The sequence below is a fragment of the Abramis brama genome, assembly GCF_963993115.1.
Source record: "Abramis brama genome assembly, chromosome: 1".
NCBI classification, from domain to species: Eukaryota; Metazoa; Chordata; class Actinopteri; order Cypriniformes; family Leuciscidae; genus Abramis; species Abramis brama.
The window spans coordinates 49,948,876-49,972,357 of NC_139963.1; the positions used below are offsets into that span (position 1 = coordinate 49,948,876).

General features: G+C 36.6%; 2 protein-coding genes across 3 annotated transcripts in view; one reads left to right on the plus strand and one right to left on the minus strand.

Annotated features, from left to right (window-relative positions):
• LOC311081484 (zinc-alpha-2-glycoprotein-like) overlaps positions 1 to 23,482 on the plus strand; it is a gene marked incomplete at both ends in the record, with an annotated part of 524,658 nt that overhangs the window by 63,789 nt on the left and 437,387 nt on the right. The gene's annotated exons all lie outside the window — the stretch shown is intronic.
• LOC311086946 (endonuclease G, mitochondrial-like) lies at positions 4,548 to 12,081 on the minus strand. Of its 2 annotated transcripts, XM_084120162.1 has the most exons (3): positions 12,008 to 12,081; positions 11,599 to 11,652; positions 4,548 to 7,297 (listed from the first exon to the last, which is right to left on the minus strand). In XM_084120162.1, the coding sequence occupies exons 2-3, from the start codon at positions 11,612 to 11,614 to the stop codon at positions 6,267 to 6,269; spliced, it is 1,047 nt and encodes a 348-aa protein (XP_083976288.1). In that variant the 5' UTR covers positions 11,615 to 11,652; positions 12,008 to 12,081; the 3' UTR covers positions 4,548 to 6,266. The 2 variants fall into 2 exon arrangements, with proteins under 2 accessions (XP_083976288.1, XP_083976287.1); XM_084120161.1 differs by lacking the exons at positions 11,599 to 11,652; positions 12,008 to 12,081 and adding an exon at positions 10,470 to 11,562.

A 23,482-nucleotide genomic window follows, 5' to 3' on the forward strand; every position in this document is an offset into this window, starting at 1 on the left:
CTATAAATGGTGTTCAGGGGGCGGGTTTATGAAAATGTTAGGGTTTGTAATGTCACTAACCTGGGAGGAATGTCGTGTAGTCCCTACCAGCCGTTTGTTGTTTTCCTTAAAAAGTGATTTCTTTGAAAGAAAATATCTCCCTTTGCTTTGAACTTTGTAACTTTGTTTGTCTTGTTGCTTGTCCAATTGTTTTGTGTTGGGGAAAAAAAACAATTTGTCATTGTGGTAATCTGTAATAAAATAATTTTGACTCGAATCAATATTTTGTGCAGGCCTAAACCCTAATAAGTTGAGACTACTCAAATTATTGGAGGAAAGTGATTCCCTCAGTTAAACTGAGTAATGGGGAAATTGACAACTCATTTTAATTGAGTTGACCTAATATGGTCTCTTCATTTAATTAACTTAAGCATTTAAGTTCAATGTACTTAAATGTTTAAGCAGGGTTCGAAATGAGGGGGGTCTGGGGGGGTCCCGGACCCTCCATAAGTCATTAGGGACCACCCATAAGAATTTATTTTTGGATTTTGGGGGGTCCCCGACAAATATATTTTAACATTAAAAATGATTGTAAAAATTATAGGTCTTTAGTGACGTTTTATATTTATAACAGTAATTAATTTATTTCCTAGCGCGAGGCAGCAATCAGGGCAGCTATTAGCCGAGTGAGTTCCTATACAGCGTCACAGGCCCTGTCCCAAATCGCGCACTTCATGTGAACTTTCGGTCTCTCTCGTGCACTTGAATTGCGCGTGCTCGCCGAGTCTACGAGTCCGTAGACCGTCCCATTCAGCATTTTAACGCTCTGAAGTGTGCTCAGCAGCGCCCCCTTTGTACCCTTGAAGCGGTCTTCCGCGAAGTCGGCATAGATGCAGGCTCCACGCACTTTAACTACCCAGGAATCCTTGCGAAAGGCCAATCAGACAACGGATGGGAGGAGATTTCGCTTACGGATAATTGTTGACATGGCTGAGAAGAAAATATTACGGTTTTTATTACCTAGATGTATATTTTACTAGTTGTTACCTACAGTTTATTCAAACAATATGGTCATCGAGCAGTGGTTGATGTCTTAAACATAATAATAGTGTGTTTTTTAATACGATTACATTATAATTCATATAAAAACCGAATGTCGGGGCTTTACTGAGTCATATGTAGGCCTAAACATAGTATGAATTTTGAAACCCGTAAATTCATCTGAAACTCATTTCATTATGTGTTAAAATTGTAATCTTAGTTCAAATGGAACATTATGTGTAGCTAGCTACAACTGTATACATCTTTTAAATAAGCATGATGATGTATCTATTGTCTAATGCCCAGGTGGCATGCACAATATAAAAATATAGAACTGTAAAATTAGGCTGTGTAGTTGACATGGAGATAAGACGTCGGGAGCGCAAAAACGTGATTCCTCCTGTCCAACAACAACCAAACCGTTATTTCCGACGTGACGATCGAGTCTGTCCCAAAAATACCTCTCAATGCGCCCTCGTGGATTGCGCCAAGGGCCCTATAGGTCTGCACTACATGACGTCACCAAAGTGTGGACTCTGAGGAAGTCCACAAGTCCGGAGTGTGCCATTTGGGACAGGGCCACAGATTTTTGTTGTGGTGCTCCCGCAGACACGCACTGTAGCTGAACGCGGCAAAACGAAACCTCACAAAAGTGAAAACCTGAATGAAAATCCTGTAAGTGCTTGGAAGCTATGGAAGCTTGTTTCCGCCACAGAGTGAAAAATAAAAAAGGTAATAGCGACTTTTTAATCTCACAATTCTGACTTTTTTTTTCTCACAATTGAGAGTTTAGGCTACATCTCACAATTCTGACTTTTTATCCCAGAATTACGTGATATAAAGTCGCAATTGCAGGTTATAAAGTCAGAATTGCGTGATATAAAGTCGCAATTGCAGGTTATAAAGTCAGAATTGCGTGATATAAAGTCGCAGTTGTGTGTTAAGTCAAAATTGCGTGATATAAAGTCGCAGTTGTGTGTTAAAGTCAGAATTATGAGATATATACTCGCAATTGCGAGAAATATAGGCTACTTGAAATTCTGACTTTTTTTCTCAGAATTGCATGTTTATATCTCGCAATTCTGACTTTATAATACGCAATTAGGAGATATAAAGTCAGAATTGCATGATATAAAGTCGCAATTGCGTGTTATAAAGTCAGAATTGTGAGATATAAACTGTTCTGAGGTAAAAAAAAAAAAAAAAAAAGTCCGTCTTTTTTCCCCTTAGAATTGGACTTTATATATCACAATTGTTAGTTTATATCTCACAATTCTGAGAAAAGATATAAACTCGCAATGTGTTATAAAGTCAGTAGCCTATATTGCGTGATATATAGCCTAAAGTCGCAATTGTGAGAAAAAAAGTCAGAATTCTGACTTTATAAGACGCAATTGCGACTTTATTTCATCCAATTCTGACTTTATATCTCGCAATTCTGAGGGAAAAAGAACTTGCAACTTTGTTGCTCCAGAGTTAGAGGTTTACCTGTTAGATCATAGCCACTTCTCCAGACACCACTACAATACTGGGCCTAGCCCAAACAATGAAAACATCCCAAGACCATTATCCCACCTTCAACATTGGTCCATATAATTTTGCCTACAGTATATAGTGAGTCCTAAGAGTCCTAAGTCATTTCGAACCCTGTGTTTAAGTACAGATAACTTAAAAAGCCATATATATTGTTTCCTTGGATTAAATAATTTATAACTCATTAAAACAAGTATTGTTTTTTACATCAACCACTTTTATACATTTATATGTTTATAATTGTATATGTTTATACAGGAGGAACAGCAGAAAGAGGAAATTACAAGAGAAACAAAGGCAAGATCTGTGTCTCTAGTTGATGCTCCTGGATTCACTAACACAAATGAAACCTGAGTTAACGGCATGATTTTCTGTTGTTTGGTCAGGAGGTGTTATAGTACTCCATCATTCTCTCATGGAGATCTGATAGAAACCATAGAGACACTCATTGAGGGTATATGTTTAAGGACAAAGTACAGATTACAGATGTAGACGAGAGGAGAGGGAACGAAGAGGAGAATGATATTATTTATTTATTGAAAACCCTCAGACTGTATAAATGTTTTTTTTTTTTTTTAAGAATCCTCTGTGACATTACGGGTCCTATCATACACCCGGCGAAATGGAGCTCCAGGTGCGACGCAAGTGTGCTAGATTCAGCCTGATGCAGTTTTCATTTTCACGTCCTGCGCCACGTTGTTTAAATAGAAAATGCAATCGCACCCATCTGTGTGCCCATGGGCTGCTGGTCTGAAAACCAGGTGTGTGTTCAGGCACATTGATGGACAGTTGCTATTTTGAGGAACTGAAATAAACCGTGCCACTGACCAACAAAAACCTGGTCTAAAGTCAATGGCACAGTATTGTTTTTTTGTTTTTGTTGTTGTTGTTGTTATTTACAACGTGAGTAGCCTACACTCTTCTTATTACACACACAGGGACGCAGCACACAAATATGCCAAATATTACAATAAATAATTACAATGTAAAAACATTTTATTGTGTACATAAAGATGATAAAGATAAAGATATGGTGGAATCCGGCTTGTCCTGTAGATGGTCTGCTTGCGCTTTAACCTCACACACACACGCGCACACACACATAGAGAGAGCTTTATCCTCGTGCATGGGGAGATACTTTGCCTCTCTGGAGAAGCGTTCAGTCTTTCCACTTCTAGATTCCATCATGTAAATAGCGAAGCCGCCATGGCACGAGCGCAACTGGCTTTTAAAGGGAATGGGATATGACATGGTTTATTTCACGTTACGGTCAAAAAACACCCATTACTCATTAAGAGAATAGGGACAATCCTTTTAGACCATGCACCGGGTCTGCTTTCTCTTTCTTTCGTTACTTTTCATTATTCTGTTATATGTATTCTTAGTTTAAGTATAGTCATATGTATTTGTAGTAGTTTCATTTGTTAAAACTCATTATACGCTTGATTGCCTCTGTCTCCTGCTCACACATACATCTACAAAAGCTCTTATTGAGAATTAACAGAGGTTAAGAACCAACCAGACACATATTTTCACAAAGTAAAAGTCCATATGCTGTAAGAAAACAAAAGCACAGAGTTTTTGGGGGGTTTGGAAACTAATATATATATATATATATATATATTTTTTTATAAACGTTTACTTGAATGGCCACTAAATATTTATAATACATTTGGATGAGGAATTGGTGGCCCTGTTGAGCCAGAGTTTATCGCTTATCAAACACACCTGCAAAACAAAGTCTGGAGCTGAACTTTGCAGGACAGAGGGTAATCACCCATCTCTGGCCTAAATTTAATGTTTTAATGAAAGTTTTGTTTCAAGTCACGATGATGGAGATCAACCACCTGCAAGATATAAATAACCAGATAATAAGACAACGAACAATGTGAACCATGAGAAGAGGGAGGGAGTTTATGATAATAATGGGGTAAATGTATTAAACTAAATGTTTTCTCATTGTTTATAATGTTTGTAAAATGTTATAGTGTTATTTGTGATGTTGGAGGTGATTTGGGAAATAATGAGACAATGATGCAGATTGTAAATATGTTGTATTTCAGCTGATCTTGTTGCACTGCAGAATATGGTTACATTTTTATTTTCTAGTTCACTTTTCTTTCTAAAAGTGTGTTAATATTCACAGACTCAGTTTCAAACTGTTACTTGCAAAACAATTACAATACAAAACCAGTGTAAACACTAGGAAGAGTAGAGCACTAATGATATAATTATGAGTAAATATCTAACTGCTCATTAAAACACATTGATGTGTTAGTTCACTTGGATAGACATTTGGAAACACTCATGATGTTTTCAAATAGAATTGTGTATTAGAAATAGGAATTGTGTATTACATAAAAAATGGTCAAATAAATCAGACCTGCACACTTCATTTAGTTTTGTAATTAAAAAAAAGAAATACATAAGCATAATCATAATCATATGTTTGTCTACAATACAAATAATAATTCAAGCATTTAAGCTAAATCTCTCATATCAAAAGGTGCACTGTAAACTACTGCCAGGAATTGATATGTTTAACCACTGCATGCTGGGTAATACAAATGCACTGTAGAAATACAGTATTATATTCCAAGAGTGCAGTTAGATACAAGATAAGTCCTACTGTGGAATTACTGAGAAAGTCATGCAATTGTTAACCTGGAATATACTGTAATTCTACACTAACATTTTTAACAGTAAGATCATGAGAAACATTACAGTATAGGATTATTAACTAGTGAAATAATTGCAAGCTAACTGCTATCCAAACACACTAATGAGGGAAGATCAAACACAACTCAATGTGTTTCAGTGTCATGATGTAAATATAATAATTTACTGCACACTTATAAGCCATGTCCCATTTTAGAGGCTGCATCCTTCCAAGTCCACAAAGTTTGAATCGAGCTTTGTTAAATGAAGCGGTCTTATAGACCTTATGCGCCAGAGAAACGAGGGTGCCGCCATCTTTCGAATATTGTCTTTGAACTTCCGTTTTTGCGGTTGCTCTGTATATCTCTATGGCATTGCTGTCCATGAGTAATTTGCTTTTGAAGTGGATTTACTTAATGTAAAGTTAAAGGTATAGCGGAGGATCTTTCCGAATTTTAGATAAGTCCCGCCCTCTCCACTTTTTGAAAAGTTTGATTGATTCACCAGAATGATTGACAATTAGGAGGACCAATAGTATAGGTGATCCACCCGGAAGTAAAAAAATCCTCCGCTATACCTTTAACAAAAGTTATCATGAGGATTGTAATGTTTAAAGCAGATGTCTTAACAAATGTCAGTAGATCGGAAATATTTTAAAACGAGTCGTTCATTCATAAATACGTAAGATCGCTGTGAAAATACAGACCGGAAGACAAAAGACAACGAGCGCAGCGCTGAAAGGGGCGGGGCTACATAAGGTCTATAAGGAGGAAAGCTGTTGTCGCCTAGCAACTGTCACCTAGCAACCTAAATAAGTTCTAAATATTCACTTTGGTCCATTTATGTACAAAATAAAGAAAAAACAAATCTACAGTATAAGATCGCTTTTTGGTAAGACATAAGCCAAATTTAAACAGCTTTAAATGGTTTTTCGAACATTTTAATTGTTAAATATTTGAGTAAGTTGAAACCTAATACTTGCATTTAAAAGTCTGGTGAGAAAAGCTACACTTGTTTGTCCTTTGCAGTCTAGGATCCTCGCTCCTGTGACACAATTACGCCTGAAACAGGCAATTGACATCTATAGTAGCGCTGCACAACTCTCCATTTTTGTGTTCTCCTGTCAATTTAATTGTATGTAATTGTATAGACTCCACCATATCCACATTGGGACAGCGTTTTTGGAATTTCAGTCCAGACTGAGCCTCAATAACGTCAATGTGCTTCCGATAGTTGGATAGCAATATAGAAATGTCTTCTACGCCTATCTCTTTATAATCGGATTTATACATTTTTGAGGTTTTCTTGTATTCTGGATTCATATTGGGCATACGATAGCAATCTGGCTCTTCTACTGTCCCATCCTCGTTTTCAACAATTATCACCTTAAAGAAGTGAGTTGGCTTTACTTTTCCTCCCAAACGCTCCATTTCACTTGAGTCAGACAGATGTAAATTCTCAGACCCAGACTCAGACTCAGTATCAGTTCCTTCTGTTGGCTCACTCAGGTAAAGTGGTCCAGTGTACACATGCACATTACGGACGTTGTATTCCAGAACTAGGCCTCGACAATAATTCTCAAGGATTTTCCAGACGCTGCTGTTTAAGTCCCTAAGCTGTGGTGCCATGTTGCTCATCAAGTAAGTGTCATGATAGGCTTCCATACACCACATGTGATTGGCAGCCGCAGCAAGATGACCTTGATGATAGTGTTCGTCATTAAATGTGTTCGTTCCAAAGCTCATTTGCTTCGGCCAGTTTGGATCCCTTTCAGCTATCATATTTTCAGGTAAAGTACTCTTGTTCAGTATCTCATACACCCATTCAGCATTCTTGGTTCTATTGTTGAATGACATGACATAAGATTTTCTTATCCTTATTTCAGTGCCTGAAGGAACTCCGTCAATTAATTTATAGGTTCTTTTGGCATTTTGTTTATCTTCACGGGATGTTGATGTACATTTATCAATGATTTGTTCATTATTAAGCATGCCTGAGAATGGGATCCGTATGAAGAAAATTTCTGGAGCCTTATTTGAATGTTTGGATTCCATTGGATCTTTTGCTGAACATCTGCGTTTAGAACCTAAAAAAAAATATATAAAAAATAAATGCGTGTTGGATTTACATGATTTGATCATGTCCATCGGTTCCACATAAATCAATTAAGTTAATGTTCACATAATTTCAACATAACTGAATAAAGTCTTTTTGTAAAAAAAAAAAAATTAAGTGAATTGAATTGAATTGAATTTATTTTATTTTATTTTTGTCACATGTCTAAATAATAAGATTGCATTACACATCGGGCACCTTGATGTCAAAATTACGTCACGAAATAGGTCAAAAATGAAAGTCATATTGACGTCAAAGTGTCAATGTCAATTTGATGTCAAGATGACCTCTTGACCTCTGCTGATGTCATTTTGCCAAACAAAAAAGGTGAAATGCATGGCTGTACACTTATTACCAGCTTCACTTAAAACTAACCAGATTTACTTCATTTAATTTCCGGTGTAATGAAATCTCTGCTTTCAGATGGAGCGGCATTTACTACAAAGAGACGTAGTTAACTGACAAGCTGAGCCATATCGCATTAATATCGTGGACGTATCGCCAGCGATAATTAATGCGGTATGGCTCAGCTTGTCAGTTAACTACGGCTCTTTGTACACAGCAAAAACTCCAGTGTTAAATTAACACTCCTGGGAGTGTATGAGTCCACACTCAAGAGTGTTTAAGTTAATGAGATAATTAAGTGATTAATGATTGAACATTATTGAAGACACCTGATGTTAACAAGCAGAATCACTGAAGGAGAAAATCTCAAATTGTAAGCCACCGTTATGACGATCAATGGTTGCTTTAGTTGGACTCTTGACCCATATTATTAACTTTAGATTTTGTTTGTCTGTTGTTTCTGAATTATAATCGCCAGTTGAACAAAGAAAAAAGTGATCTGATGGTGTTGGTTATATTATGACAATCATCATTTGAACTTGATCACTGAACTCATTAAAATCCTTCTTTCTGACTTCGATTTATGTTGTTGGTTACAGCATAACTGTGAATCTGCATAAATGCCCAGAATTTTTGATATAATATAAAGGATTTCTTAAAAGTTGTTTAAAAAAAAATCATTCTTTTAGGCACACACAGATGTCAAGATTCAGTCTATGCATCTCAACAATGGTGAGGAGCAGAATATTCAATTAGGAAAAGTAAATTGACAATTCAGATCATAATTTATTCATACCACAATGCTGATGGGAGCCATTAATGAGTTGTGATTGGTGGCAGCCACTGCAACATGCTTTATTATTGTCACCATTGTTGAGATTCACAGGCTGATTATTGATGTCTGTGTTTTAAATGAATTTATCTGAATGTCTTTTGATCAGAACAATGTTTATTAAATATTTTGAATTATAAGTAAAGTACTGATAATCATAGGCTGAAAAATCATAAAACTGCAGCTTTAAATCAAACTATCTCAATAAGTTTCCTTTTTCAGATCACAGCATGATTATGTCAAAACATAACTAACACTATAAGATACCATTTTACTTTGTTCATTTAACTGTTATAAATCAATAACAGCAGACAAACAACGGTAAATATTAAAGTAAACATATAATGGTCAAGAGCCCAACTAAAGCAAACACCCATCACCTTAATGGTAACTTACAATTTGTGATTTTCTTCTTCAGTGATTCTGCTTGTTAACATCAGGTGTCTTCAATAATGCTCAATCATCACTAAATTAATCACTTAATTATCTCCTCAGCCCTAAATGCCGCTTCATCTGAAAGCAGGTGATGGTGATTTACTACTAATCAAGGAACCGGCTTCACTGACGAGATGCGCATAACAATATCGCGATTTAAATCGCCCAGCCCTAATGTACACTTTCACAAATACCCTGCGCATGCAATTCATTATGACTTAATAACTTAATGCATTTTATTTCAACTTAATATGTGATATATTTGAAAACAATTATACTTAATGTGCATTCAGTGCACCGAAAACATTGCATTTAAGTCACACTTAACTGTATACATTTAAAGTATATTATTTGTATAATAAGTACACTTATAAAAGTACAATAAAGTGCACCTTTTTTTCACAAGGGAAGTCAAACCTTTCAGGCTATAGCCTAACGCTAACAAGCCTTATGCCAAACTTAATACAAGTAGACCGACAACTAAATTGTCGTCATTAAATAAGAAAACTAAATAATTGTGTAGATAATTTGCTTTGTGTAACCCGACATCAGACATTAGGCCTAAATATTTTTTTGCAAACAGTGCCGCGACCAATCATTCTTCACTTATTCATAATCACACTTATGAATGCATATCATTCGCGCCTACGGTAGCCTATCTTTGTAGAACTTCAAAAAAAAAAAAAAAAAGGATGACTCAACCTCCACGGACAGTTTTTAATGTTTTATCAGACAATAACTACTCAAGATTTTGCTTTAGTATAATTTTCGCGACAATTATGGCCAGATTCGGTATTCGGGATAACAGCTTAGATTTCGGGGACTGTCCCGAATTTTTCGCGACGTCTGGTCACCCTAAAACAGTGGCCAGCTTTCCCGTAGGCTACACTCTTGTAAGTCCATGCAGTCTTTGAGGTTAGAGAAGATAGTGATGCTTTAGGTATCAGTAACGTGCGGTGAAATCTTGTCATGGGTAGGCTGTGACCTATCAATGTGGCATATATTCATTCAGTTAATGTAGCAACCCAAGTTCATATCAGGCATCATCACATCGCTGCCTGCATACAGCAAAGTCAGTCATATGTGAGGCTAATGCACAATCAAATCTAATAATCAAATTAATGGACACATCTATCTTATGACTTATACAACAAACAAATGTTTTGTGCGGGACACAGTAAGAGGGAGGCGGCGCGATGTCAGCGAACCGACAAGCAGCCTAGTCACTATTGTGTCGTTTGTATTAATGCCATGGTTCAACAAATAATGTAAAGGTTAAATAATAATTCACTTAGACTTTATAAGAAGCAATTGCGACTTTATTTCACACAATTCTGACTTTATATCTTGCAATTCTGACTTTATAACATGCAATTGCAACTTTATTTCACGCAATTCTGACTTTATAACACGCAATTGCGACTTTATTTCACTCAATTCTGAGAAATAATGACAGAATTCATTGTGAGATAAAAAGTCGCAATTATCATTTTAAAATGTTTTATTCTGTGGCGGAAACAAGCTTCCATACCTCCTGGCCTCTTCCTCCCATCCATCCTCCCTGACGCATAGCTACCGGGCCGGCCCAGCTATCGGTAGGCGCCGGCGGTGCCGCGGTAGTTACCTGAGAAAACGTTTTGGAAAAGACGGGCTATGGACCCAACCAACTCTATAGGAGGGGAGGGGAGAACTCCCTCACATGGTACAACCCAGTGGTTCCCAATCCTGGTCCTGGGGACCCACAGCTCTGCACAGTTTGTATGTCTCCCTCATTTAACACACCTGATTCAGATCATCATCTCGTTAGGAAAGAGCTCTATGAACTGAACTGGGTGTGTCAGATTTAAGGAGACATATAAAATGTGCAGAGCTGTGGGTCCCCAGGACCAGGATTGGAAACCACTGGTACAACCTATGCAGAGGCTGCGCGCTGCGGTGTCAGAATGCGGAACGTGTGTAGCCTAATGTAACTAACGTGACAAATGTGAAAAAAAAAAAATCCTCGACCGGCCCAAAAGTGAAGCGGCCCACCGGGAATTCTCCATACCCACCCCGGGCCTGTTGACAGCCAACGCTAGGCGCCGCTAGATCGGGAAGCGCGGATTGAGTGAGAGTGAGTGGATCACGTGACATGAAGCAAGCTCGGTCTCTGCCTCAATGTTGATAATTCAAGACAGCATGAGAACTGACTGCGCATGCGCAAACCTACGTAAACTACGTTCTATGGACCAAAGAGGCACTGCTAACCTCTGCCTCAATGGCCATGGCCTTGAATTTCCTGCATGAAACAATGGTTTTAGGAGCAAACAATGGCAAAATTAGTATATTATATGTGTATTCCTGAGAATTTTTGTTACAAAAATTAATATTTGGAATAAAATAAATCATAAAATGTGGTGAATTAATAAAGTTCTTGGAATTAATAAATGTAATGTCAACATTTCCTTTGGTGAGGCACTGCCTACCCTGCCTACCCTGACCGCACGTCCCTGTTAGGTATATAGGTTTACTTTGACGATTCGGTTCCTTATTTAGGCCATTGTGTAGGCCTATCTAATGCAGTGTTAAAATTGACAAAACGAAATCAATTGTTTTATAGCACATTTTGATTACAGGGGTCTTTGAATAAACACATCCATTTTATCTTATGTGATACTTACCTAGACTTTGTTCCATTTCTGTCTCGAAGTTTCAAAGTCAAAGGGAAAATTTAACTGTGGAAAAAAACGGAGACATGCGCTTATCAAAGAGACAAAAGTGCTTCAAACCTCATGTATTTTCAAAGCCTCACATAATCGCGTTTTACATTGATTGAGCTCATGTCATTAAAATCACTTACTCCAACCAGGTAATCAAAGTTCGCAAGCCAAAATAATAAGCTAAAATAATCATTACAATGGCAACACAACTGCGCAGTAGGGCCTACAAACATACACAAACCAGCACGCGTCCGGTGGATAAACATATAATTTAAAGTCTAAGTTTAAAGAAAGCGAAACCGTAAAAAACAACATAGGCCTACATAATACTTTGATTTGTATTAAATGTGTGTTTAACAATGTACCCTACCTGTGTGCCATTTTCTCAACAACGCCTCAAAAGTTTCAAACCGAAAGTGAATTCGAGTAAGCACAAACCCGGATATCATAAACTTACGGCCCAGGCAGTTTTACTTTACGCCCCTGTGGTTCCTTGTGCGTCCAGTAGGGGAGAAGCTGTGCAATCTCCAATAGAATCTGGCTGCACCCCGCAAGACTTCAAGTTACGCCCACTTCAAGTTACGCCCCTTCAAGTTACGTTACGCCCCTTCAAGTTACGTTACGCCCCTTCAAGTTACGTCACGTCACTTCAAGTTACGCCCACTTCCGCGATATGAAGAGATGACATCAAATGACCGCGAGATTGATTAAAGTATGCGATTAGTTCCGTATGCTTTTTAATCGATCTCGCACAAGTTTAACTGAACATATTCAAATAAACTAAACTGACTCTTACCTGTTCATGAACATAAACCTTTGAGATGACATCTTCAAAATGCCTGTTTTTGTCTGTATTCAGTAAAGCAAGTTTCAATATGCATTAATGCCAAGGTATTGATAATGTATTGCTAGAAAACATATTGCAATGTATTGTTTTTTTCTAATTGTCCCACCTCAACTACTGTGGAGTAAGTACTAATATAGCTATTCTTTTGAAATTGTGCTTTGTTAATAAATATTGTTAAACATCTTTTCATGTTATAAATAAATAATTTTAAACATCTGTTCATGTCATATTGCCTGATGTGCTGACAAATGAATTTTTGACAACACTAATAAACCGCTAAATGCACTACTGTCAAATATCTTATGATACTTTGAGACAAATTAACTACAAGCAAACTTATCACAATTTTTTTTTTTTTATTGAAAGGCAACACAATTGTGGCAATCCACAATTTCTGGCACTAATATTGTCATAGAAAATAGAATAGAATAGAATCTTTATTGTCATTATACACGTATTGTATAACGAAATTTGGATGCAATCTAATCAGTGCAACATTAAACAAAGTACAAATATAATATACTAATAAAATAAATAAAATAAAAATAAAAATTCTAAAGAGAATAAAAGAATAAAACACATATATATCTCCCAAAAACACAACAGATCAATACACTTTATAAAATATACATTTTATATATATGTATATAGTAAATATGCAATATACAATATACAATATACATATAAATGATACATCTCCCAATACTGTATTTCAAAATGTGTTCAGTGCTGCTATTGCTTTTGGATAAAAACTGATTTTTAATCTATTTGTTCGTGTCTTCATTGTCCTGTAACGTCTCCCAGAGGGCAACAGTTCAAATAGGGAATGTCCTGGGTGAGATGGATCCTTTATTATGTTCTGTGCTTTTTTGAGGCAGCGCAAACTATAAAGATCCTTTAGGGAGGGGAGAGGGCAGCCAATAATCTTCTGGGCGGTGGTGACGACCCTCTGGAGTGCTTTCCTCTCTGTCTCTGTGCAGCTCGCGAACCACACACAGATACAATAAGTCAGTATGCTCTCTATGGAGCAGTGGTAGAAGGACATAAGCACTTTTTGGGTCAGGTGGTTCTTCCTAAGAATCCTCAGGAAGTAAAGTCTCTGCTGTGCCTTCTTAACCAATACTGTGATATTAGTGCTCCAGGTTAGGTCCTCCTTTATGTACACGCCCAAGAACCGGAAGTCCGGGACCCTCTCCACACATTCCCCGCTGATGAAAAGGGGCTGAATATCAGTTTTATTTTTCCTGTAGTCAATTATCAACTCCTTGGTTTTGGTGGTGTTGAGGACCAGGTTGTTATCCCTGCACCACACAGACAGCCGCTCCACCTCATCTCGATAAGCGGACTCATCTCCCCCCGAGATGAGCCCCACTACGGTGGTGTCATCCGCAAATTTAATGATACAATTTCTGGAGTGAGCAGGGGTACAGTCGTGAGTATACAAAGTGTAGAGCAGGGGGCTCAGCACACAGCCCTGTGGGGAGCCAGTGCTGAGACTGAGAGCTGATGAGATGTGGGGGCCCACTCTCACCCTCTGGGAGCGATCTGTCAGGAAATCCTTAATCCAGCAGCAGATTGAGTGAGGTAGACCCAGATTTATCAGTTTAGTAAACAGTCTGTGAGGAAGTATGGTATTAAAAGCAGAGGTAAAGTCCACAAACAGCAGCCTAGCGTAGCTCCCCCGCTGCTCTAGATGAGTCAGAGCCGTGTGGAGAGTTGTGGCTATGGCGTCCTCTGTAGACCTATTTTCTCTGTAAGCGAACTGGTGTATGTCAAGCATAGGTGGGAGGTTAGAGATTATGTAAGACTTCACCAGTTTTTCAAAGCACTTCATAATGATGGGAGTTAGTGCCACTGGACGGTAGTCATTCAGGCTGCTGATGTTGGTCTTTTTTGGCAGTGGAACTATGGTAGAGGACTTCAGGCAGGCTGGGACGGTGGACTGGGATAGGGACCGGTTGAAGATCTTGGTAAAGACCCCAGCCAGCTGGTCCGCACATTCCTTCAGCACCCGTCCCGGTATGGCATCGGGTCCCGCAGCTTTCCTCGGATTCATCGCCCTCAGTGTGCGCCTCACCTCATGCTCCTCCACAATGAGGATGTTGCTGCTATGGACTGGAGAATGTAATATAGTTGCCTCCGGTTTCTCTGCCTCTAAGCGGGCGAAGAAGTGGTTCAGCTCCTCCGCCAGCGAAGCATCACCGACTGCAACTGTGCGGTTTCCGGATTTGTAACTGGTGATGTGCTGGACCCCCTGCCACATCTGCGTTGTGTTATTGCTGTTAAAGTAGTCCTCAATCCTCCTTTTATAATCAGCCTTGGCCTTCCTGATGCCTTTTTTCAGGTTGGCTCTGGCAGCACTGTATTGTGTCCCATCACCAGACCTGAAAGCAGTGTTTCTGTCCTTGAGCAAACACCGGACTTCTTTCGTCATCCAGGGTTTCTGGTTAGGATATACACGGGTACACTTATCCACAGTGACAGTGTCCAGGCAGTGTTTAATATAGCACAATACATTTGTTGTGTATTCTTCCAGGTCCTGATGCTCAAAAATGTCCCAGTTCGTTCTCTCAAAACAGTCCTGCAGCTGATGAGAGGCACCTTCAGGCCATATTTTAACAGTTTTTGATGTGATAAGAGCACTTTTCCTGAGTGGGGTGTATGCCGGAATTAAAAGCAGGGAAATATGGTCAGACTGGCCCAGGTGTGGAAGTGTTTTAACCCTGAACCCTTGTTTGATGTTAGAATAGGCCTTATCCAGTGTATTTATTCCTCTAGTAGCACACCTTATATGCTGATGGAATTTAGGAAGTACCATTTTTAAATCAGCATGGTTAAAGTCCCCCGCTATGATGTGAACAGCCTCAGGATACATGCTCTGTTGCCTGCTAATGGTGTTATGTAAATGTCCAAGAGCTGAGTTAGCATTGGCATCCGGTGGAATATACACGGCAGTTACAATAACAACAGTAAACTCCCGAGGAAGATATATGGGCCTGCATTTAACAGTCACAAACTCCAGATCCGTGCCTCCAAATCATATTGTGCCTCCAGCCACATAAAAACAGTCCATGCAGCAGTATCCAGCAAAATCATTTTCAGAGTAGAACCCTTAAAGTTTTCCTCTTTATCCACTTGCCCAGTATCCTTCACAGTCTTTGTACAAATCATCGCATTGAATGCAACGGGAGATCAGGGGCCTGTTTCAGAAAGGAGGTTCAACCAACTCTGAGTCAAAACTTAAACTCTGAGTTGACTTACCCTGAGATGAGAAACTCTGAGTTTTCGGTTACAGAACAGCTGAAATTAGTTAGTTCAATCAACTCTGAGTTGAACTACTCTGAGTTAGGCGCGTGCACCACAACTATAAAAAGCCATTATCAATGGCGCGCAGATATTATGAGTCACCATGGCAACAGCGCCAGACAAAAAGAGGTCTTCATATTTCTCACCAGTACAAACATTATTACTGTAATTTTACAGTATTAGAACATTAATACTGTAATTTAATGAAAGGGATTACTCTTAATTCTTCTGTAATTTAAAGTAAAATCTGATGTAATTGCATTAGACTATAGAACAATTCTGTATATTTAACACACATTTTTAAAAGGTATATTTTTAATGTAAAATACAAAGATGGTGTGCACATCCCAAACACCCAAATTGGGCGCAGGTGCAGGACAACTAAATGATAAAAAAAAAATAAAGATGTGTGAAGTCCGCACACTGAAAATTACTGCTTCAAAAGAGTTTATTCAAGCTATTCAAGCTCAAGCAACGTTTGACCCTCAGGTCTTCATCAGGCTCAATGTTAATGTAATAGTGAAGTCAACTTTAAATAGATACAGGTGATCACCTTAATCAGGCACACCCAAGAAATCATGTGACAAATACAAGTCTATATTAATATATAATATTATGTGTCTACACATCAAACAATCTACACATTCTGATTATTTCACATTTTTATGTGGAGTAGCCGATATAATCAAAGTTTAAATCTAAGTATAAACAGGTATTCTTATTTGTTTAGAATGTAAATAATCTACTACTGTATTTTCAGTTGCCAGTTAAGGAGTTATATAGACTTCATCTTATTTATTTTTTAAAACTGCAGTAAAAATATCAACATTTTATTTATTAATAAAAGATTCATTGTATTAATAAAAAGGTACTGAAAGAATGAATGAGGTGTTTAAACACCACTTCCTCTTTAAAAAAGGGGAGGAGACCAAAATAAACTCTGGGTTTACAGAAGAAAACCTGCTCCCGACCAGGTTAGGTTCACAGAGTAAGTTGCCATGGTAACTGACTCTGTGTATAAGTTACCTCTCTTTCAGAAACGGGCTTGACTTACTCTCTTTTCTCAGGTTTGACATACCTCCCATTCTGAAACAGAAAACTCAGAGTTTCCCTCATTTCAGGGTTAACATACTCAGAGTTTTCACTTAACCTCCTTTCTGAAACAGGCCCCAGATAGGGAATGCGGTAGGTCCTTTTATACTCCTCTGAAAAGGAGTTCCAGTTTACCAAACCTGTTGACAAAAGAAAAGAAAGGTTTAAGTGTAAAACATGTTTGCATTTCTTTCTTTCTTTTAATATGAACTTTTTCCTCAATACTAATTTTAGTAGTGGTGTGCCACCCCACAACAAGACAATTCAGAAATGAAAAGAAACACTTATTGCCTAAAACAAAAAGCATTAGTCTAATGTAGAAGTGAATGTTATATTATGATGATTAAAATCATTTTAGCACTAGAACCTTGACTTGAATCATAACTGTGGCCCACACTGTAAAATCCAACATTGGTTCTTACTAAAACTTTTTTAGTTAACTTTACTTAATGTCTTAACTTAATTGTAAAAATCTAGTAATCTGTACTATTCACATACTATGTTTTATTTACTCAGAAAACCCAAGTTAAGATTAATTGATTGGTTTGAGTGTGCTTTTTGAGGCAGGGAAATTCTTAATGGACCTTTCACTCATTTCCTCCACTTCTGCAGTTATTTGTCTTTGTTTGCATTCACTCATTTCCCAAAGTAATTTTGAATGTTGAATTGTCAATACAACTGAAAAATTTGTGAGAACATAACATAAGTTGACTTCATAAATTGATTTTGATTTTCCTAAAATATTTATATTTATGGCGATTAGTGATCCCTTTGGTTGGGCACTTGGAACTATATTTTCTTTATTATGATTCTCTTTCTGTTGATGCAGTGATGCAACAATAAATCAGTTGTTTAGTGTCAAAGAAAGAGAAGTACACAGCAAAATCCCCAGTGTTAAATTAACATATATAAACATATGTGAATTATATAAACTCTGAGCAGAGTGTTAAATGAACACTGAAGCAGTGTTAAAGATAATGAGATAATTAAGTGATTAATTGAGTTATGATTGACCATTATTGAAGACACCTGATGTTAACAAGCAGAATCACTGAAGGAGAAAATCACAAATTGTAAGTTACCATTGTGGTGATGGGTGTTTGCTTTAGTTGGGCTCTAGACCATTATGTGTTTACTTTAGATTTTGTTCGTCTGCTGTTATTGATTTATAACAGTCAGATGAACAAAAAACTAATGTGATCTGACGGTGTTGGTTATGTTCGGACATAATCATGTTGTGATCTGAAAAGTCAAACTTATAGAGAAATGTGGTTTAACTTGATAATTACAGCAGCTATGTGATTCTACATATGATTTTCAGTATTTTTAATATAATCCAAAATAATTAATAAACATTGTTCTGATCAAAAGACTTTTAAATAAATTTATTTAGAAACACAGACATCAATAATCAGCCTGTGAATCTCAACAATGGTGACAATAATAAAGCATGTTGCAGTGGCTTCCACCAATCACAACTCATTAATGGCTCCCATCATGCATTGCAGTATGAATACATTATGAACTGAATTATCTTAGTAATTTCCTTTTCCTAATTGAATATTCTGCTCGTCACCATTGTTGAGGTGCATAGACTGGATCTTGATGTCTGTGTGTGCCTAAAAGAAAGATTTTTTTTTTTTTTAAACCGTAATCCTTTGTACTATATCTAAAATTCTAGATATGTAGAATCTCGGTTATTCTGTGATCAACAACATAAATCTAAGTCAGAAATAAGGGTCTCAATGAGTTCAGTGAAGCTAATCAAGTTCAAATGATGATTGCCATAACATAATCATCAGATCACTTTTTTTTCTTTGTTCATCTGACTGTTATAAATCAATAACAGCAGACAAGCAAAATCTAAGTAAACATATAATGGTCAAGAGCCCAACTAAAGCAAACACCCATCACCATAACGGTGGCTTACAATTTGTGATTTTCTCCTTCAGTGATTCTGTTTGTTAACATCAGGTGTCTTCAATAATGCTCAATCATCACTAAATTAATCACTTAATTAGCTCATTAAATTTAACACTGCTTCAGTGTTCATTTAACACTGCTCAGAGTTTATATAATTCACACTTTTCAGTGTTAATTTAACACTGGGGATTTTGCTGTGTAATACTATACACTTTCACTTTACTTGCTTTTTTTAGTGCAATCGGTTTCCTGATATTTTCCTAGTAATGTGAACTCTAATGAGAAGTTAACACAACTAATGATTTTGATTCAAGAGTGCTTGAGTATACTTGATTAAAGGAGAAGATCACTTTTAAAATGAAAATTCTGTCATCATATACTCACCCTCATGTTGTTTCAAACCTGTATGAATTTCTTTCTTCTGCTGAACAGAAAAGAAGATATTAAGAAGATTATCAGTAACCAGACAGTTTTTGGGTCCCATTGACTTCCATAGTAGGAAAAAAATATACTATGGAAGTCAATGGGACCCAAAAACTGTCTGGTTACTGATAATCTTCTAAATATCTTCCTTTCTGTTCAGCAGAAGAAAGAAATTCATACAGGTTTGAAACAACATGAGGGTGATTATATGATGACAGAATTTTCATTTTAAAAGTGAACTTCTCCTTTAACAAGTTTTCTATACAAATGTTATTAAGTTGTGCCAACTAAACATTAATACACTACTTTACTTGGACATTTTAAGGCAATCGGTTTCCTCACTTTTTCTAAGTAAAGTCAACGTATTACATTTTACAGTGCACACAAATGTAGAATCGTCACTCAAAAGCACAACAGCTGCACACAAATCACAGAGGAAACAGTCATAAACTTATACAGAAAATAATAAATTAGGAAACATCTATGTACAACATGCATTTACATTTTAATAATGGCAAGTGACCACTCCAGGGTCCATCTTATGTGTTGTGTTGCTGGCATCTTCAGGACACAGATTGACAAGTGGCACTCGAGTAATCACCACTAAGAAACGTGCATTATTCTGAATGCAGCGATGTGTGAGGGGAAATAAATAACATTACACGTTGCATGTTACAGAGTGAGCTCCCAAATTACCCTAATGTTTACCTTGACTAGCTAGCTTATTCTTATTGCCCGCCAATAGTTATGTTGCTTTCACATGCTATCAGAAATGTGATATTTACAACTTTTGAAATCGTGATCTCGAGCTCATTGCATTCAAGTTCGAAATTGGAGGGTGTTCATGTACATTTTATACCAAGGAAAGTCGTTTTACGCCAATTCCGAGAGCAGTTATTATTACCACGCCAGCCAGTAAAATACTTAACAACGCCAAGCGATGACGGATTAGTTTTAAATAAATAAAAACTTTTGGTAACGCTTTAGATTACAGCCCGGAAAGTACTGCGTAATTAAAATGAAAGTACAGTGTAACTTTCGGTAATTACAGTGTACCTATAAAGTACTTACGTGTAAGTATAGGGGAATAATATGTAAAGTCTTGGGAATAAAGGTGTAACAACCAGGAAAATACTGCGTAATTAAAACGAAATTACAGTGTAACTTTCGGTAATTACAGTGTACCTATAAAGTACGTACGTGTAAGTATAGGGGAATAATAAGTAAAAGTTTTGGGAATAAAGGGGTAACAACCAGGAAAATAACAAATTATTTAGGCAAATTATTTAGACTGTAAGTAGGCCTATTCCATGTAGTTACAGGGTAAGTATGACATTGCGGGCTGTAAATTAAAGTGGTGTTTCTTACCCTCTTGTTTCATGTAGTTACGGGGTAAGTATGACATTGCGGGCTGTAAATTAAAGTGGTGCTTCTTACCCTCTTGTTTCATGTAGTTACAGGGTAAGTACAATAAAAACACATGTACACACTCAAAAAACAAAATTGTGTCTAAAAATAAGATTTATGTATTTGAATTGCATAACAAATTCCCATGCATTTGGATTACATAGTTTTAACATAAACCAATCAATAATCTGAATGTGATTCATATTTTTAAGTCATATCTAAATGAAACAGATAAGATGTATGTAATTGTATTAATAAACTGAATGTGATTTATATTTGTCAGTCGTATGTAAATGAAACAGGTAAGATTTATGTAATAGTACACAGAAAAACACCCATGTTAAATAACACTGCTCAGTGTTCATATGTGTGCACACTACAGAGGTAAAGCTGTGTTGAAGTTAATGAGATAATTAAGTGATGATTGAGCATTAATTATGAACACCTGCTGTTAACAAGCAGAATCACTGAAGGAAAGAGAAACACAAGAACTACAACTGACTTCAGCCACAGCCTTAGATGAAATCAATTGAAGAGAAAAGAAGACATTAAATCTGTGAAGATCTCAGCAGAGGAGGATTAAACAACTCCACAAACAGCATTACCAGCTTCACTTATTACTAACCAGACTGACTTTATTTCATTTCCGTTTGAATGAAATCAATAGTTGTATTTTAAAGTCACCATGATGGTGGTTAGCGTTTGCTTTAGTTGGGCTCTTGACCATTGACTCTTTAATATAACATTTTATCTGGCTGCTATAATTATGTGTTTATAAAACACATTTGTTGCAGCGAAAAAGCCAAGAGAAAAAGAGATCAAGTGATATTGGCTGTTTATTGATGAAGGTATAATCATCATATTGTGGCCTGAGTCACTTGTCTTTTTCAGTGTCTAATGCTTTGATTATTGGGCTTATGTTATTTTGTTTTATTTATTATAGTAGCTGTGTGACCTGACAGCATTAGATCCAACAGTTAATCAAATAATATAAAGAATTTTAAAAACATTTAGTGCATTAAACTTTCTCTTCTACATTATTACTTAGACATCAAGAATCAGTGTATGACTCTCAACAATGGTGACAATCAATGAAATGCTTCATGCTGCAGTGCATGCTGGGTACCACCAATCAAAACTCACCCATATCTCCCAGCATGCATTGCGGCATTAATAAATTATGCATCAGGATTTTTTGTATCTTTTATCACCATTGTTGAGATTCATATGCTGTTACTTGATGTCTGTGTGAGTCTAAGTAATGCCATAGATGAAAGGTTTTTGTGCACTAACTATAAAAAAAATATATATATTGTTTGATAATCAACACTGTTAGATTTCCTGCTGTAAAAACAAATGGCTTCTGTTATGAATAAAACAATATTAAAATGCATTAGACACTGAACAAGATCAGCGAATGAGGCAATTACATGATGATGACTTTGTCGTCATCATCATCAATAAACAGCCAACATCACTTGATCTCTTTTTCTCTTGGCTTTTTTGCTGCAACAAACGTGTTTTATAAACACATAATTATAGCAGCCAGAGAAAATGTTATATTAAAGAGTCAATGGTCAAGAGCCCAACTAAAGCAAACGCTAACCACCATCATGGTGACTTTAAAATACAACTATTGATTTCATTGAAACGGAAATGAAATAAAGTCAGTCTGGTTAGTAATAAGTGAAGCTGGTAATGCTGTTTGTGGAGTTGTTTAATCCTCCTCTGCTGAGATCTTCACAGATTTAATGTCTTCTTTTCTCTTCAGTTGATTTCATCTGAGGCTGTGGCTGAAGTCAGTTGTAGTTCTTGTGTTTCTCTTTCCTTCAGTGATTCTGCTTGTTAACAGCAGGTGTTCATAATTAATGCTCAATCATCACTTAATTATCTCATTAACTTCAACACCGCTTTAACTCTGTAGTGTGCACACATATGAACACTGAGCAGTGTTAATTTAACATGGGTGTTTTTCTGTGTACTATTACATAAATCTTACCTGTTTCATTTACATACGACTGACAAATATAAATCACATTCAGTTTATTAATACAATTACATAAATCTTATCTGTTTCATTTATGTATGACTTAAACATATGAATCACATTCAGGAGTATTGATTGGTTTATGTTAAAACTATGTAAACCAAATGCATGGGAATTTGTTATGCAATTCAAATACATAAATCTTATGTTTAGACACATTTTTTTTTTTGAGTGCACACACACAATCTGATATCACTCTGAAAACTTTATTTGAAAAACAACTTATTTCAAAACGAATTTACAGCACTTTGTTTCTCTTGCTTGGTTTCCTCCTCCTCTTGTTCCTCTTCTTCTTTTTCTTTCTTTCCACTGATGAATCTTAAGAAGGAATCCCATGACATGTCTCTTGCTATTCTGTATTATGTGTTAAAAGAAAATACAGTACAGAAATGTCCTCACCATTTACTCATCTTTTACCCTCATGTCATCCGAGATGTATACGAATTTCCTTCTTCAGATTAACACAAACAAAAGTTTTTAGAAAAATAAATAATCTCTGTAAATGCATATAGCCTAATGCAAGCTCATGTGTTCCTAAAAGTTGACAACAGCACATACAACAATAACTAGAGTAATCCATACGACCCCAATGGATGAATCAATGTCTTCTGAAGTGAAACAATAAGCGTTTGTAAGAAAAATACCAAATATTTAAAATTTTTAAACTGTAGACTATCGCTTCCGACCAACTGTCACCTGCGCGTTCATGAGAGGGTTGAGTAAGTTTACGCTTGACAATTTAAAGCGTGACGTAAGCGCACCGAAAAACCGAATGTCGAATTATTATTTTTTTTAATGTT